The 13443-nt window shown below is 48.7% G+C and overlaps 1 protein-coding gene across 1 annotated transcript in view; it reads left to right on the top strand.

The window, feature by feature from the left end:
* Positions 1-1739: 1739 nt before the first annotated feature.
* LOC139275858 (ecto-NOX disulfide-thiol exchanger 1-like) overlaps positions 1740-13443 on the top strand; it is a 287201-nt gene continuing 275497 nt past the window's right edge. The window contains exon 1 of the mRNA XM_070893066.1: positions 1740-1785. Coding sequence (XP_070749167.1) covers positions 1776-1785 — 10 coding nt within the window. The 5' untranslated portion in view covers positions 1740-1775. The remainder of the gene's footprint in view (positions 1786-13443) is intronic.

Below are 13443 nucleotides of genomic sequence, written 5' to 3'. Positions count from 1 at the left end.
TATTAGCACCAGTCAATACATGCACACCAGTGCTAGGTGTAACAATAATACATGGTCATTTCCGTCACTGGTCAAAAGACGAGCTACCTGAGAATCAAGGCTTGAAAGAAAGCTGATGTGTGTTTGGATTAGTTTAATAAGGCATGATTCTACAGGAGGAACATGAGCCATTTCTGAAGCTACAGACACAATGGCTCAGATTTTGTGGGAAGAATAACAGTGAGGCTGTTAGCGCTCAGCGCTATTTGGGAGTAAATCGAATAGCAACTTGCAGTGTCCACACACGCAGTAAAACACGGAAATCAGTAAGTTACTGTACAATATGCCCTGCTCCTGCACAGCCCTTGCTATATCAGTACCTCGCCGATAGATCCACCATTAAAATACATGAAGTGCATGAAGTTACTGTACTTACCCACCAGATACCCACTAAACACGCCAGAAAAAGTTAGGCTTGTCCATTCAAGTGTAAGTGAATTTTTAATGCTGTGATAAGTCGTAATTACTGCCAAACAATCTCTGGCACTGAAAATTAACTTTTACAAGTATGGAGTCTTATTCCTACAGAATTTAATTTGGAGATTTAAAAAAATAATGATTTTTACCTTTTCTTTTACTCTTTTCATCCCATCTTTCTTTCCTTCTCGTTATTTCACTTTCTGTAAATGATTTTCCATTGAAGTAAATATTCTAACTTACACTTCCTGGTTTGGACTCTGCGTGGCTCAGTGAGGTCTCTTCACTCTGATTGGTTGAAGAGATGCACTGTTGCTTGACCTCCTCACACACCCCACAGATCCCGCTGTAAAGGGAGCCGCGCTGAAAAGGATCTCTAAATACCGCAAGTTGCCGCTGAAAAGCTCGTGAAAAGTCTGTGGGCAGCTGTAAGTGTACCGAACAGCGAGCGTCGTTCCTTCACCGCGGGTCGCAAAATCCGGACATGGTATCTACTTCGGGGGAGGGCTCACGTGTTTCTGTTTGCTTTACACATCTGGCACTGAACCTCTTAAATGGGAGGTTCAAACATAATGGGAAGAGATACTTCCCAGCCTGGAGATGCCTGTAAATTATTCAGCGTTCCTTCCTAAAAAGGGGGAGAAAGAAAGGGAATAGCAGTCCGAGGGGGCAAGTGTTGCAATCATGTCGTTGTCTTTTAAAACACTGCCGAGTGTCCGCTGGGGAGAATGCAGGAGAAGTTGGTTTGCAAGGAGGGGAGAGGAAAGAAATCGAGGGTGCGTGCACCTTTAAATGTTAAAGCACGGATGCTGCAGAGTGCAAAGGGCTGTGCTGTGACAGCACTGATAAGGCACAGAGTCTCCAAGGTAAAATAGCTGGAGGGACTTCACTGGCCCGGTCTGTGGGAGCGGGCTGAGGTCAGAGATGCAGCAGCCCAATTGTTGGGAGCATTGCAACAACTAAACCAGCAGGTCCTCCCTCCCTTCCCCTGGAATTGTGCCCTGGGGCAACACATTCACATTGATCTCCCTGCCGGCACTGCTGGCTCTGTTTGGGGATTGTTCCGAGCGTGCAGGAAGTTCTCTCAGCAAATTGTGCTGTGGGCTGCGAGGTGCTGGAGGAGTTCCTAGTGCCAGCATCACAGCAGATGCTGAAAACCTTGGCTCTTCTGTCTCTCGCAGCTTAAGCAGGTATTGCTCGGCGCTGCCAATCGCCAACAAACCCTTTCCGCGTTTCACTGCAGCCGGTGTTGGAGAAGTGAGTGAAAGGGCTGATGAGAGGAGCAAGGCAGCAAGGCAGCGGGATCCCGGCACTCAGTCATGGCAGCAGGTAAGGAAGCAGGAGCTGTATCTGGCAGGCGTGCATCTGCATCTTGATGCAGTTCCGGGTGCGGTATGGCCCGAGTATTCCCTTCATTGGAAGAGGAAGATTGTGTCTGAGAGACTGGGCAGTGAATGAACAGAGCTGGGCTCTGCAATGATCAATCTCTCTCTCTCACACACTCACAGATGGATCCTTGCAGCTGTCTGCTTGTAAATGGCCCCTTCTGCAAAAAGTGCAGCCCCACACAAACAATGGCAGGGCATTTTTCATCGTGCAATGCTTTAAAATGTATGTATTTTTTGATGAATAATTAATACGTTGCAAGCATGTAACTGTCGGAGTTGCTGCCCAATGAGTCCTGCCCAGAGTTGTATGGAACTGTTCAGCCTGCGGGCTGCTGCCATCTAGTGGTTGCGAATTTGTTTGTGTACAACACGTGGGGGGCGATTAAAGGAGCAGCGCCCTGTTACTGTTCTTGCTGCTCTTAAACAAATGGCTGTCCGGAGCCTCCAGCCACTGCCCTCTGCTGTCCAGCGGCTAATGCACTGGAGCTGCCCCCACAGCATGGCCCCAGTTCATCAACATCCGTCCAACCAACCCTCCGCAAAATAGCTGGCATTGGAATGACTGAATTGAAAGATTTGGCAGGAATAGGCAGCCTGGTGCCATGCCCGCCTGGTCGGGTTGCCAACTCGGTAGCTAATCTTTATCATTGTTGTTGCCAAATTAAGTTAATGGCAGGAGAGCTCGGACACATGTCATGCTCCTCCTATGTTATGTGGGAAGTCAGGAATGCATCCAGTGTCCCTGATGACTGCATGTGCGGGAAGTGTATCCTGCTGCAGCTCCTGACAGACCGCATTGCGGCACTGGAGCTGTGGGTGGATTCACTATGGAGCATCCGCGATGCTGAGGATGCCGTTAATAGCACGTTTAGTGAGTTGGTCTTACCACAGGTAAAGGCCCCCTGCGGTCATCTCCCTCCAAAACAGATACACTGCTTTGGTACTGTTGGGGGGGGGGGGGGGGGATGACTCATCAAGGAAGGGCAGCAGCAGCCAAGTTCATGGCACCGTTCGTGGCTTTGCTGCACAGGAGGGCAGGAAAAAGAGTGGGATTCTATTGTAAGGGAAATAGATAGATGTTTCTGCGGCCACAATCGAGACTCCAGGATGGTATGTTACCTCCCTGGTGCAAGGGTCAAGGATGTCTCGGAGCGGTTGCAGAACATTTTGGAGGGGGAGGGTGAACAGCCAATTGTCGTGGTGCATATAGGTACCAACGATATAGGTAAAAAATGGGATGAGGTCCGACAAGCTGAACTTAGGGAGCTAGGAGCTAAATTAAAAATTAGGACCGCAAAGGTAGTAATCTCAGGATTGGTACCAGTGCCACGTGCTAGTCAGAGTAGGAATCGCAGGATAGCTCAGATGAATACGTGGCTTGAGGAGTGGTGCAGAAGGGAGGGATTCAAATTCCTGGGACATTGGAATCGGTTCTGGGGGAGGTGAGACCAGTACAAACCGGACGGTCTGCACCTGGCCAGGACCGGAACCAATGTCCTAGGGGGAGTGTTTGCTAGTGTTGTTGGGGAGCAGTTAAACTAATATGTCAGGGGGATGGGAACCTATGCAGGGAGACAGAGGGAAGTAGAATGGGGGCTGAAGCAAAAGATAGAAAGAAGAAAAGTAAAAGTGGAGGGTAGAGAAACCCAAGGCAAAACTCACAAAGGGCCACATTACAGCAACATTCGAAAAGGGCAAAGTGTGTTAAAAAGACAAGCCTGAAGGCTCTGAGTCTCAATGCGAGGAATATTCGGGATAAGATGGACGAATTAATTGCACAGGCAGCAATTAATGGATATGATATAATTGGCATCACGGAGACATGGCTCCAAGGTGACCAAGGCTGGGAGAAGGCAACATCCAGGGGTATTCAACATTCAGGAAGGATAGACAGAAAGGAAAAGGAGGTGGGGTAGCGTTGATGGTTAAAGAGGAAATTAATGCAATAGTAAGGAAGGACATTAGCTTGGATGGTGTGGAATCTGTACGGATGGAGCTACGGAATACCAAAGGGCAGAAAGCGCTAGTGGGAGTTGTATACAGGCCACCAAACAGTAGTAGTGAGGTTGGGGACAGCATCAAACAAGAAATTAGGGATGCATGCAATAAAGGTACAGTAGTAATCATGGGCGACTTTAACCTACATCAAGATTGGGCTAACCAAACTGGTAGCAATACGGTGGAGGAGGATTTCCTGGAGTGTATTAGGGATGATTTTCGAGACCAATATGTCGAGGAACCAACTAGAGGGCTGGCCATCCTAGACTGGGTGTTGTGTAAAGATAGGATTAATCAGCAATCATGTTGTGCGAGGCCCCTTGGGGAAGAGTGACCATAATATGGTAGAATTCTTTATTAAGATGGAGAGTGACAAAGTTAATTCAGAGACTAGGGTCCTGAACTTAAGGAAAGGTAACTTCGATAGTATGAGGCGTGAATTGGCTAGAATAGACTGGCAAATGATACTTAAAGGGTTGACGGTGGATAGGCAATGGCAAACATTTAAAGATCACATGGATGAACTTCAACAATTGTACATCCTTGTCTGGAGTAAAAATAAAATGGGGAAGGTGGCTCAACCGTGGCGAACAAGGGAAATTAAGGATAGTGTTAAATCCAAGGAAGAGGCATATAAATTGGCCAGAAAAAGCAGCAAACCTGAGGACTGGGAGAAATTTAGAAAACAGCAGAGGAGGACAAAGGGTTTAATTAAGAGGGGGAAAATAGAGTATGAGAGGAAACTTGCCGGGAACATAAAAACTGACTGTAAAAGCTTCTATAGATATGTGAAGAGAAAAAGATTAGTGAAGACAAACGTAGGTCCCTTGCAGTCAGATTCAGGTGAATTTATAATGGGAAAAAAAGAAATGGCAGACCAATTGAACAAATACTTCTGTCTTGACTAAGGAAGACACAAATAAGCTTCCAGAAGTACTCGGGGACCGAGGGTCTAGTGAGAAGGAGGAACTGAAGGATATCCTTATCAGGCGGGAAATTGTGTTAGGGAAATTGATGGGATTGAAGGCCGATAAATCCCCGGGGCCTGATAGTCTGCATCCCAGAGTACTTAAGGAAGTGGCCTAGAAATAGTGGATGCATTGGTGATCATTTTTCAACAGTCTATCGACTCTGGACCAGTTCCTATGGACTGGAGGGTACTAATGTAACACCACTTTTTAAAAAAGGAGGGAGAAAGAAAACGGGTAATTATAGATCGGTTAGCCTGACATCAGTAGTGGGGAAAATGTTGGAATCAATTATTAAAGATGAAATAGCAGCGCATTTGGAAAGCAGTGACAGGATCAGTCCAAGTCAGCATGAATTTATGAAAAGAAAATCATGCTTGACAAATCTTGCGGAATTTTTTGAGGATGTAGCTAGTAGAGTGGACAAGGGAGAACCAGTGCTTCTGGTGTTTTTGGACTTTCAAAAGGCTTTTGATAAGGTCCCACACAAGAGATTGGTGTGCAAAATTAAAGCACATGGTATTGGGGGTAATGTATTGACGTGGATAGAGAACTGGTTGGCAGACAGGAAGCAAAGAGTTGAGATAAACGGGTCCTTTTCAGAATGGCAGGCAATGACTAGTGGGGTGCCACAGGGCTCAGTGCTCGGGCAATATACATTAGTTATTTAGATGAAGGAATTGAGTGTATTATCTCCAAGTTTACAGATGACACTAAACTGGGTGGTGGTGTGAGCTGTGAGGAGGATGCTAAGAGGCTGTAGGGTGACTTGGACAGGCTAGGTGAGTGGGCAAATGCATGGCAGATGCAGTATAATGTGGATAAATGTGAGCTTATCCATTTTGGGGGCAAAAACACGAAAGCAGAATATTATCTGAATGGCGGCAGATTAGGAAAAGGAGAGCTGAAATGAGACCTAGGTGTCATGGTACATCAGTCATTGAAAGCTGGCATGCAGGTGCAGCAGGCAGTGAAGATGGCAAATGATACGTTAGCCTTCATAGCTAGAGGTTTTGAGTATAGGGGCAGGGAGGTCTTACTGCAGTTGTACAGAACCTTGGTGAGGCCTCATCTGGAATATTGTGTTCAGTTTTGGCCTCCTAATCTGAGGAAGGACGTTCTTGCCATTGAGGGAGTGCAGCAAAGGTTCACCAGACTGATTCCCGGGATGGCTGGACTGACATATGAGGAGAGACTGTATCGACTGGGCCTGTATTCACTGGAGTTTAGAAGGATGAGAGGGGATCTCATAGAAACATAAAAAATTCTGACGGGATTGGGCAGGTTAGATGCACGAACAATGTTCCCGATGTTGGGGAAGTCCAGAACCATGGAACACAGTCTAAGGATAAGGGGTAAGCCATTTAGGACTGAGATGAGGAGAAACTTCTTCACTCAGGGAGTTGTTAACCTGTGGAATTCACTACCGCAGAGAGTTGTTGATACCAGTTCATTGGATATATTCCAGAGGGAGTTAAATATGGCCCTTATGGCTTAAGCAATGAAGGGGTATGGAGAGAAAGCAGGAAAGGGGTACTGAGGTGAATGATCAGCCATGATCTTATTGAATGGTGGTGCAGGCTCGAAGGGCCGAATGGCCTACTCCGGCACCTATTTTCTATGTTTCTCTGTTTCTATTCCTGGAGGTGTCATCACGTGACCTCCTGCCTCCAAACCGCCCCACCCCGCCCACCCACCATTAGTCACCCCCCCCCCCCATACCCACCATTGGTCGCCACCCAAACCCACCCACCATTGGTTTTCCCCCCCACACACCCGCCGTTGGTCACCCCCCCCACACCCACCCACCATTGGTTGCCCCCCCCACACACCTTTGGTCACCCTCGCACACCCGCCATTGGTCGCCCCCCCCCCCACACACCCGCCATTGGTCGCCCCCCCCCCACACACCCACCATTGGTTGCCCCACCCCCACACACCCGCCATTGGTCACCCACCCACACACCCGCATTTGTTCTCCGACATGTCCGTCCTCATGGCCAATCAGAAAGCGAATAGACACTTTGTTATCTCTGAATGACTCTTGACCAATGTTCTCTCTAATTTATATTTTGGGTGCGTGGCCCCTTTAACGGACTGCGCGGCCCCTTTAACGGGCTGCGCAGCCCCTTTAACGGGCTGCACGGCCCCTTTAACGGGCTGCGCGGCCCCTTTATACTGGCTGCGCGGCCCCTTTAAGGGGCTGCCTGGCCCCTTTAACATGCTGGGTGAGAATGTCAGCCCGGTGCGCAGCCATGCAGCCGAACCGGAACGTTGCTTTTAACTGTTAGTCACACAGCCCTCTTTCTCCATGTCCGATAGTTTTTATAACTAACAAACAAAGGAATTTGCATTTATATAGCACCTTTCACATCCTCACAGTCAATGCCGTACCTTTGAAGTGTAGTCACTGTTGCAGGGCAGGGAAATACAGCAGCCAGGTTGCAGATGGCAAGGTCTCACAAATGGCAGAGAGATAAATGAGCAGACAATCAGTTTTGTTGGTGTTGGCTGAGGGATAAATATTGGGCAGGACACCGGGAGAGCTGACTACTCTTCTTCCAATAGTGCCGTGGGATCTGTAACACCGGCCTAGACAGGCAGGCGGGGCCTCGGTTTAACGTCTCATCCGAGAAACGGCGCTCCCTCGGCACTGTCCCACTCGGGGTGCCAGCTTGGATTATGTGTTCGAGTCTCTGGAGCAGGTTTTGAAGCCCCGCCCTTTGGATTCGGACGCGAGAGTGCTGCCATTCAGCCGAGACTGATGCCGCAAACATACACGGTGCCAGCTGTGGCTCAGGGGAGCACTCTCGCCTCAGAATCAAGTCCCGCTCCCGAGACCTGGCCACCAAATCTAGGTTGGCACTGATACGTCCTTACTACACAGTATAAATGCACACGAGGCCCATGCTTGAGAGAAGGTCAGTCTGTGACCTGTCCTTTATTCCTTAGCACTCAAGTGATGAAGGTGGGTGGAGCTTCCCCTTTTATACCTGAAGGTCCAGGTTAGGAGTGTCTCCCACCCTAGTGGTCAGTGTTCTCACGGTGTACAACTTAGGTTAGTTTATACATGGGTTACAATGCTGGTTGAATACATGACAGGCACAAGGAATGTTTTCTGAGGGGAAACCCAAGCTGAAGCCAAAGGTGAAGGTGAAGTCAGACCGCTCGGAGGCTCGGGCTGCTTTAGGCTCCCAGCAGCTTTGGGCTGTCAGAAGCCGCTCAGTTATTCTGTCCAGTACAATATATGGGAAGTTTGTGTCACTTTTCAAACACAACTGGTGGTCTGACAATGAGGCTGTGGCCCGTTAAACAAGGGTGGATGTTGAGCTCTGTGTTTCATGGGGACAGGACCCTGCATGTCCGTGGTGTGGAGCTCCATGGGGCTCAGGGTTCCTGCATGTCTGTGGTGTGGAGCTCCATGAGGACCGGACCCTGCATGTCCGTGATGTGGAGCTTCATGGGGCTCAGGATTCCTGCATGTCCGTGGTGTGGAGCTCCATGGGGACAGGACCCAGCATGTCCGTGGTGTGGAGCTCCATGGGGACAGGACCCTGCATGTCCGTGGTGTGGAGCTCCATGGGGACAGGACCCTGCATGTCCGTGGTGTGGAGCTCCATGGGGACAGGACCCTGCATGTCCGTGGTGTGGAGCTCCATGGGGACAGGTCCCTGCATGTCCGTGGTGTGGAGCTCCATGAGGACCGGACCCTGCATGTCCATGGTGTGGAGCTCCATGAGGACCGGACCCTGCATGTCTGTGGTGTGAAGCTTAGATTAGAATATAGATTTGTATAAATTATATATTAATGAAGCTCATTTTAACTCAGTGAGATAGTGTAAAATAAAGTCAATGGAAATAAAAATGGGAAGAATGTAAACCGGGCTGATTCACTGTCCCCCACTTCACACAATCCCACACTGGGGAACGAGATAAACCGGGCTGATTCACTGTCCCCCACTTCACTCAACCCCACACTGGGGAACGAGATAAACCAGGCTGATTCACTGTCCCCCACTTCACACAACCCCACACTGGGGAACGAGATAAACCAGGCTGATTCACTGTCCCCCACTTCACACAATCCCACACTGGGGAACGATGATAAACCGGGCTGATTCACTGTCCCCCAATTCACTCAATCCCACACTGGGGAACGAGATAAACCGGGCTGATTCACTGTCCCCCACTTCACACAACCCCACACTGGGGAACGATGATAAACCCTGCTGTGATTCACTGTCCCCCACTTCACACAACCCCACACTGGGGAACGAGATAAACTGTGCTGATTCACTGTCTCCCGTTTCACACAATCCCACACTGGGGAACGAGATAAACCGGGCTGATTCACTGTCCCCCACTTCACTCAACCCCACACTGGGGAACGAGATAAACCGGGCTGATTCACTGTCCCCCACTTCACTCAACCCCACACTGGGGAACGAGATAAACCGGGCTGATTCACTGTCCCCCACTTCACACAATCCCACACTGGGGAACGAGATAAACCGGGCTGATTCACTGTCTCCCGTTTCATACAATCCCACACTGGGGAACGATGATAAACCGGGCTGATTCACTGTCCCCCACTTCACACAACCCCACACTGGGGAACGATGATAAACCCTGCTGTGATTCACTGTCCCCCGTTTCACTCAATCCCACACTGGGGAACGATGATAAACCCTGCTGTGATTCACTGTCTCCCGTTTCACACAATCCCACACTGGGGAACGATGATAAACCGGGCTGATTCACTGTCCCCCAATTCACTCAATCCCACACTGGGGAACGAGATAAACCGGGCTGATTCACTGTCCCCCACTTCACACAACCCCACACTGGGGAACGATGATAAACCCTGCTGTGATTCACTGTCCCCCACTTCACACAACCCCACACTGGGGAACGAGATAATCCGGGCTGATTCACTGTCCCCCACTTCACACAACCCCAAACTGGGGAACGAGATAATCTGGGCTGATTCACTGACCTCCGCTTCACACAATCCCACACTGGGGTACGATGATAAACCCTGCTGTGATTCACTATCCTCCGCTTCACACAATCCCACAAAGTCACATTACCCCCAATCTCTGTGACTTTATGGCCCTTAATTTCCTCGGAGATTCTTTGGTTCCTGGATGTAATGTCACAGTTTCTGAGTGTAAACAGGGTTCCAACGCACCTCCGCCAAACTTACACTGGCAGCAAATTCGGGGCCTGTGACGTTCGGATTCGCAATTTGGTTTTGCAAATGGAGCTGAGAATTATCGAGTCATTAGAGATTTCTTGTTTTTGCACAGGAAGTGGTTTTACATGATTGCTGTAACAGAGACTTACAGTTACCAGATAGGAGTCACTCCAGGATCTCACACTCCCACTTTCTCGAAGGGAATGCTCAATCGGAGACACATCCTGATTCCCTGAATTGTCCTCCCTTCAATCCCGCTCCTTGCTGGGCGAGAGGGATTGCAGAGTCTCCCCTTCGGAACATGGGACCAGGAGTAGGCCGTTCAGCCCCTCGAGCCTGATTTGCCATTGTGTTGGATCATGGCTGATCTGTATTGAACCCCATTTACCTGCCTTTGCTCCATATCCCTCGATACTCTTGCCTGACAACAGAAATCTATCGATCTCAGTCTTGAAAATTTCGATTGACCTGGCATCCACAGGGGGTTAAATTGGCTAACCCCCGAAAACGGGTATGGGGATTGTGGTGCATGATTAATCCGTGCCCGTTCATCGTGTTGCTGGCTTCACGTTCAATTGGTGCTGCCTGCTGATTTAAATGATTGCTGTGTGCGGCCAATGTTACCCACGCTGCTCATTGGCTGCACGCATCAGCAGGGGGCCTGATATCGCCAGTGGGGAGCGCCACTTAAAGGCAGCCTGCCCCTCGTAAAGGGGAGGTGCTTTGTGGCTGCAAGAAGCGATGGGAGTCCTTTGTGAACTGAATCTGTGTCTGTGATATATTAACCAAGTCATCTTGGTCAATCCTTGCCACAGGACCAAGACCTAGCTCTGTCAAGCCCATTTGGTGGCTGGTGTGCAAAGGCCACCACACATTAAAAAAAATCCACGCACAGGCATATTCCACCCTTCAATATGTAGTTCGGGATCTGGAATATTAGGTCCATCATTGAAACACCTTTTTGGCTGGAAGTAAGTCATCCTCAATACAAGGGAGCGCTGATGATGATGATGATGTGATATATTGAAGAATGGCTGAACATGTGAGAGAGCCTAGTATAGGAAATCACCAAAACACACACAATTACACCAACATCTAACCTGTAACTGTCAGTATTCCCTTTAACTAGTGCTGGTGGGGGAGGGGGGTCCTTCATTCCATTTAACCTTGTGTTCAGCTATGTGAGGTTAAAACAGGGCGTTTCCGGGAGTGTGGAGTTCCGAAGTAGCAATGGTGGCTACAACTCAGCATTGCTCACTGATTCACGTCGCCAGTTTGCTGCTCTGCCTGCTGCCGGCAATTGTTAGATGCCTGCGCACAAGCCCCTTGCTCAAGTTGGCGTCCTGCACACGTCCTGTCGGAGGTCTCGGACCCCATTGTCCAGTGTTAGCTGGCCCTGTAGCACCTAAAACACGGGCACTACACCAACCAAGTTAACCCCCCACAGTCTCTTGGGGAGCGAGTTCCAGATTCCCACTAGCCTTTCGTGTGAAATAGTGCTTCGGGATTTCACTCCTAAATGACCGAGCTTTAATTATATGTAATGGTCCTGCTCAGTGTCCACTCTATGAAGTTATTTTATGTGGCAATCACTGCGTGAATGCAGAAAGTCGTTTTTGTTGCGATAATTGGTGGCTAAATATGATAAAGGTGTCACAATAGGGTAGTGAGCGAGCGGCGATGGTATTAAATTAGTGTCGGCTGGAACCTCACAGTATCTGCACACAGGTTTGTCCTTGCAAAGCTTCAGTCCTCCTGTCATCTGAGCCCACATGTTACTTACCTGCACTGGGATTTAGGATGCTAATCATGCTCGGTACAGCATGCAGTCAGCTGCTTCAGCTTGCTTCTGTCATGTGAGGCCACCTCACTCAGAAATCCCAACTTTTAAAACAGTTTGACGATATAGAAAAATTCAAGCAGGCAGCATTTTGTTCGATGCACAGCCCAATATTTCTGACTGGAAGTGTCGGTAACACTGCCGGCATTAAAATAACCCCCATCACAACATCTGGGCTTCCGTGCTGTTTCAGAGGCAGCAACATTTGGGCCTGGAGGGGACTTGTTGTCAATAGTCTCTCTCCCAGCCTCTCTCCCTCACTGTTTTCGATCCTTGGCAAATTGGGGCAAGCTCTTATCTGGGTGCAAACACATCGCTACTGATGTTGTTCCACTTTTTATCATTCATTCTTTTGTTTAGAATTGGGCTTCTGTTCTATTCAGGACAGGTGAAGATATTACCCCCTGAGTGAGACGAAAGGTATATTCTATGAGTCAGGAATTGCTCCAGCCGCGACGTGACATTGGCCATAACTTGCCATGGCCGGGCGTCGAACAGTGTCTGCCATTATTTAAACTTGCCCTCACATGTTTCGGTTTTTGCATCGCAAGTTTGAGCTGATAACGTCGCAGCGAGGGGAACAGGGCACCTGGGACCTGAGTGATAATCATATCATAGGAGAATGAGGATGACTTGCTTCCACATGAGTTCACAGATATTTCAATGAAGAACCCGATGTTCCAGTCCTGAACTCCAATTGAAGAGGTGGAAGATGCTTGTGCGTGGATTTTTTTTGACGTGTGGTGATCGTTGCACACCAGCCACCACACGGGTTTGACAGAGCTAGGTCTTTATCCAGTGGCAATGGTTAACCAGGATGACTGGAGACTTGCTCTACTGCACGGACTAGTGAGCAACATAGGGCAAGTGACAGGATATCTCTTTAACCAGTGAGATTGAAGGATTGTGAAATGAAAGGATTGTGAAATTACCAGCGCAAGGACTGAGAAGGTGAATACACGCCATTCAATGCCTGTCAGTGAGGAGGCTAAGGGCGAGATGCCGATTTAGCGAAGCTAATGGCAGAGTGACACAACTCGGACTGCACCGTTTGGATCTCTGCATTTAACTGCGCATCTTCCCCTCGCCTGAAGTTACTGTAGCATTTGCTGATAAATAATGGCGCACGCCGTTAACCTCACCGTGATATTGACAGCAAATGATGGTCCCTCATGTATGAACTCAGAAAGAGGGACATGTTTATGGACAGTAATATCCAGCCAGGCCAATTATATCCGTTGCTGCGGTAACGTGTGACATCCATCCTGTTCAAAACACCAAACACAAACCTTCATCTAATCTTGTGACGCTGTGTTGTAGGTTCAGGTGCATCGTTCACCCACACTGTTGTTAACACTCTGTGTATGTTTGACTTTCTGCCCTGTAATGGCAGTCCCAACAATTCATTACTGACAGCACTGGACTACAGACTGTGAAAAGAGAGAAACTTTATCTCACACCTTTCACCACCTCAAGATGTCCCAAAGTGCTTTACAGACAATGAAGTACTTTTTGAAGTGTTGTCACTGTTGGATTGGCTAACAAACAGAAAACAGAGAGTCAGGATAAATGGTTCATTGCCAACCCGAGAATCAG

The sequence above is a fragment of the Pristiophorus japonicus genome, chromosome 11 (genome assembly GCF_044704955.1).
Source record: "Pristiophorus japonicus isolate sPriJap1 chromosome 11, sPriJap1.hap1, whole genome shotgun sequence".
Lineage (NCBI taxonomy): Eukaryota > Metazoa > Chordata > Chondrichthyes > Pristiophoridae > Pristiophorus > Pristiophorus japonicus.
Note: the sequence above shows the minus strand (reverse complement) of the source record. Positions and strands in the feature narration are given on the sequence as shown.